At 33.7% G+C, this 5000-nt stretch overlaps 1 protein-coding gene across 3 annotated transcripts in view; it reads right to left on the bottom strand.

Annotated features, from left to right (window-relative positions):
* Nucleotides 1-805: 805 nt before the first annotated feature.
* LOC122243375 (poly [ADP-ribose] polymerase 2) overlaps nucleotides 806-5000 on the bottom strand; it is a 17814-nt gene continuing 13619 nt past the window's right edge. For all 3 annotated transcript variants that reach the window (XM_086543788.1, XM_086543790.1, XM_086543789.1), the window contains 4 exons: nucleotides 3643-3859; nucleotides 2706-2930; nucleotides 2318-2541; nucleotides 806-1358 (listed from right to left, as the gene is read on the bottom strand). In XM_086543788.1, the coding sequence (XP_086399914.1) occupies nucleotides 1205-1358; nucleotides 2318-2541; nucleotides 2706-2930; nucleotides 3643-3859 (820 nt within the window). In that variant the 3' untranslated portion in view covers nucleotides 806-1204. The remainder of the gene's footprint in view (nucleotides 1359-2317; nucleotides 2542-2705; nucleotides 2931-3642; nucleotides 3860-5000) is intronic.

Raw genomic sequence — 5000 nt, 5'->3', positions numbered from 1 at the left:
ATATTAGCTCATTATTTTCTTTATACGCAATGTGATAGAAGTATTGCTGTTTTATGGGAGGACAAAAGGCAACTTTATTTTTTCGTATTTTTGTGCTATCATGAACGAATACGAAACATATAACCACCTACAATAAAGATAACAAGAAGAGGTAGAGATGAGGAATGAAACCTATGCTTGTGACTGTGAGTGCCACAGTGAAAGGCATCTATATTGGCACAGGAGCACATTTTAGACACTGGGTATGGATTGAGTCACCTTTTTCTTCTCGTTCTGCCTGCACATCCTTCATCGGCGGTACTTTAGAGCAAGGGTTCATCAACTTAGTGTGTGCCATCGCTCTATAGAGACAGTGCTTGCTAGAGACCGTGGATGGGTGCCATTCAAGGCTTTCTCTCCTGCTGGTGCTAGGAAACAGTGGTGCCATCTAGGTTTTGGACGTTAAGCTAGCACGATATTATGGTAATTATAGTAATTATGACTGCAGTAGCCATCATCACTCATTCCTTTTTCATAGCAAAATAAAATAGCACAGTGATCCAAAATCCCCGAATGTCATGTACGTCATGACGCCCGTCGTCAGGCCAATGCTCCTACGCCATGTATGTCATGACACCCGTACGCAATGGGTTAAAAGACCCATGACAGCTAGAGAAATGTTAGCTTCTGGAGGGGTAACAGGGAAAAGGTTAACTAGGTTCTTCATTATCTTCTTTTTTACAGAAGATGAATTATCAATGAATGAGATTTGTATTTTTTTTGTTGTATGACTACCAAGCTGTCCAGTGAAAAATAAAACAATTGAGTACTTTAATGTTTATTTACTGCACAAAAATGCAGCTTCAGTCACTGTGGAAAATATGTGTGAAAAAGTAGAAAGAGAAGAGAAGAGAAGAGAAGAAAAAAAAAGAAAAGGGGAATGATAGAAAGAGAGTGAAGAGCAAAAGAGATCAAGATATACAGAAAATGATTCAGACTTTATCAAAATAGCATCTATTGTGGGTACAAATGTAACATTCAACCAACAAAGTGCAATCAATTAAAACAAATCACATTAAAAGAATAACTTCATTCATCAAGAAACTTTGCATTAAGTAGTACAATTGATTATACAGCATTCTTTGTTCCTCCTACATGAATCGCTAACAAAAGCTCACAGCTATCACTTCCATCTTCCTTTTAATATTAAAACACACAGAGTAATCTACTTGAAGTGGAATTTCACCTTCAGCAGGAATCTTGTGCGGACTTGTGCTGGGTCGTAGACTATGAACTCATTGTACATGAGAGTGTAACCACTGGGATTGTTCACCCCTGAAGTTGTAGCAGGTCCAATTGGTACAACTGTCCCATCAGATCTGCAATTGAGATAGGAGAAAAAATATATATATAATAGTTCACTTTATAATCATGAAAGTCACTTTAATGCTCTTAAAATAAGACTAGTGACTTGAGAACTAGAGCTCATATGGAGAGCAAAGACCTTTATTTCTCTTTTTGCAAATAGGTTTATGACAATAATAAATATAATTATCATCATGATGATATGAAATAACAAAAACAAAACAAAAAATAAAAATAAATCAATAACAACAACAGGAATGATTATAATAATGTTAAAAATAATATACATGAAAATATTCAATGAAAAGGATAAACATGTGACATCAGGTAGGCCTATATATACAAGTATAAGTATAAGTATAAGTACAAGTATAAATAAATAAATAAATAAATAAATAAATAAATATCTATATCTATATCTATCTATCTATATACATATATATATATATATATATATATATATATATATATATACTATATATTATATATATATATATATATATATATATATAATATAATAGATATTTACATATATATACACACATAAATATATATACCTATACATACATAATACATATATACATATACAGTATATACATATATATACACACATAAATATATATACCTATACATACATACATATATATACATATACAGTATATACATATATATACATAATATATATATATATATATATATATTATATATATATATCATATACAGTATATACATATATATAATATATATATATATATATATATATATATATATATATATATATAATATATATATATATATATAATATATACATATATATACATATATATATATATATATATATATATATACATTTATATACATTTATATACATATATATACATATATAATAACAAGTAATAATAATAATAAAATAAAAACTAAATGATATAATAAAAAAGTAAAAGGATAATACATGTTTTTTTTAAATACTTACAATTTTGTAAAGTTTTTGCTTGCTGGTACAAATCTCCCGCAGCCCTTGACTGAGTGACAACCACTGGGCAGCTTGTTGGCATTATAATCTGCATCAAGCAAGTCATTGGTCTTCCCTAAAGACACCTCCGACAACAGCAGCAGGCCAGTGTCATTTCTCTGTGTTGCCCAACAATAATTGGCACTTTTGCTTGACATGTCAGCAAAATAAATGCCTTTGCCAAACTGTTGTGGAAGAAAAATAAATAAATAAATAAATAAACAGGTGGTCTTAACCAAAAATACTGATATTGCATAGAAGAAAGGAAGGGTAAGTAAGACTTAATATATCATATGATACTCCATAAAAAAAAGAAAAAAGAAACCATTCCACAGAAAATCACTCTTACCATATAACCGGTAGAAGGGGCCTCTGGAGGAGCTATCCTAAGCCCCTGGCTCAGGATTCCAGCCCAGTTGGAGAGACGGGAGCCGTGCCATAACAACATACTATTTCCGACATCCTTGAATCTTTCGTATTCACTTTCCTTCTTGCATTCAAATAATTCTAACAATTCTAGTGAATACTGTGAGTGAGTCTTGCCATGGTTTGTCTTCAGGTACTTCTCTATCACCTGCATAGTAATAGAAAGTTGAGTAAAGTGTGCAGTGTGTACATCTGTCTCCACCCTTTCTTTCAACTCATGTATATGCACATACTAACTTGACCAAAATTACAAGTACTTACACTGAGTACTTATTTATTATGAATAGAGAGAGGAATAGAGAGAGAGAAGGGAATAGAGAGAGAGAGGGGAATAGAGAGAGGGAGGGGAAGAGAGAAAGAGAGAAAGAGAGAAAGAGAGAAAGAGAGAAAGAGAGAAAGAAAGAGGAAGAAAAAGAGAGAAAGAAAGAGGAAGAAAAAGAGAGAAAGAAAGAGGAAGAAAAAGAGAGAGAGAGAGAAAGAAAGAGAAAGAGAAAGAGAGATAGGGAGAGAAAGAGAAAGAGAGATAGGGAGAATAAGGGAGAGTAAGAGAGAGAGAGAGAGAGAGAGAGAGAGAGAGAGAGAGAGAGAGAGAGAGAGAGAGAGAGAGAGAGAGAGAGAGAGAGAGAGAGAGAGAGAGAGAGAGAGAGAGAGAGAGAGAGAGAGAGAGAGAGAGAGAGAGAGAGAGAGAGAGAGAGAGAGAGAGAGAGAGAGAGAGAGGAGAAAAGAGAAAGACAGAGTGGGTGGTTATGTTACTGAAGACAGTGTTGAGATGAGACACTGTCAAAAGTGTCATGTAAGGGTTGTAGCTCAGACACTATAAAACTAGCTACTCACAGAAAATTAGCACAATTAGACTCTACCTTAAAATCAGCTGATTCTTTATCAACTGGAGAAATGTCACACTTGAGACTGAGATAATGCTGATCAGCTGGATGAACATTGATGTCTATTGGCTGGTCTAGCACACTGAGTGCTGCTTGAATATCTCCCAAAGCCTCTAGCAATGACATCTTCTCCTGAAGTTCCCCTCTTGTGCGAATAAGAGGTGGTACTTTCATCCCAAAGTAATGGGGTATTCTGAAAATATATAGATTTTTCATTTCACAATATCTGAATATATATGATAGTTTGGTACTATATATATATTTACAGTGTCCCATGCTTCAGATGTACAGAAATGCAGAGATAGCTGGACTCCCCAAACAGGCTGTATGGATAATTAGAAATGGCCAGGCAATTGAAATTTTGAAGAAGTATAAACATTTTGCATCAATCACATAACTGTAATTGGTGAATGTGCATATAAGACTTTGACTCCCTTTCTGCCAAGACTATGATAGCCCGAGCAGGGTTTTATTGAGACGTGGGTGAATATCACAGATGACACAACATACTGTTGAAATACAAATATTTTTCTTGATTTTCTGGTTAACCCATTGACAGCGGATGGCATGATTTGCTGTCAAGGCAGCATCGGCCATAAACGCGATGGTACCGTACCATACAACATAAACCCACCACACAACTGTATACATATTTTATCAAAACTACGGCCAATGGGTTAATTCTTTCCTTCAGGAGCATATTTGTATTTTTCTAACATATATGTACATCAAATATTCATGTATGTAATTTTGTGATTTATCATGTTATATTGCTCTCCTGACATGTAAACACAAATCTGCATGCCTGGGATTTATACATCTTTTGTATTGTATGTATTTCAATTTGGTAATATAGCCCTAAGTTTTCATAATGGATATGTAAGCCCAAAGAGGGACTAACATGGGGGTGAAATGTAAGTCAAATTAGAAAAAAATATCATGGGATAGTGATAATGTATAATACACATGTATGGATAGCCATAATAATTCTATTATAGCAACCTGGGATTCAGTAAGTCCTATGGCAAGTTTCAGCAAATGACCTCATGTCACTGTGAGGGATATAAGGAGCTGATCCTGGTAGAAAATTATCATTCAACACACAGGTCTCACCTGATCAGTACGGCCGGTCCACTGATAATAAAAAGATAAAGACCAGTATGTTTTCTTTTTACCACACTATATACTAATATATGGACACTGGTATACTTACATCTATATTGGAATATGAACATTTCCTACTTACCAAGAAAAACTCTAAGTACAACAATGCTTGCTTTGACTTACAGTTTTTAATCTCATGTCTTTTCAGTGATATAACCCAAAAAAACAAA

Source organism: Penaeus japonicus, unplaced genomic scaffold (assembly GCF_977035675.1).
Source record: "Penaeus japonicus unplaced genomic scaffold, GWHDUDI00000001_assembly GWHDUDI00000014, whole genome shotgun sequence".
Lineage (NCBI taxonomy): Eukaryota > Metazoa > Arthropoda > Malacostraca > Decapoda > Penaeidae > Penaeus > Penaeus japonicus.
The sequence above is the reverse complement of the archived record's forward strand: the minus strand, read 5'-3'. Positions and strand labels throughout refer to the sequence as shown.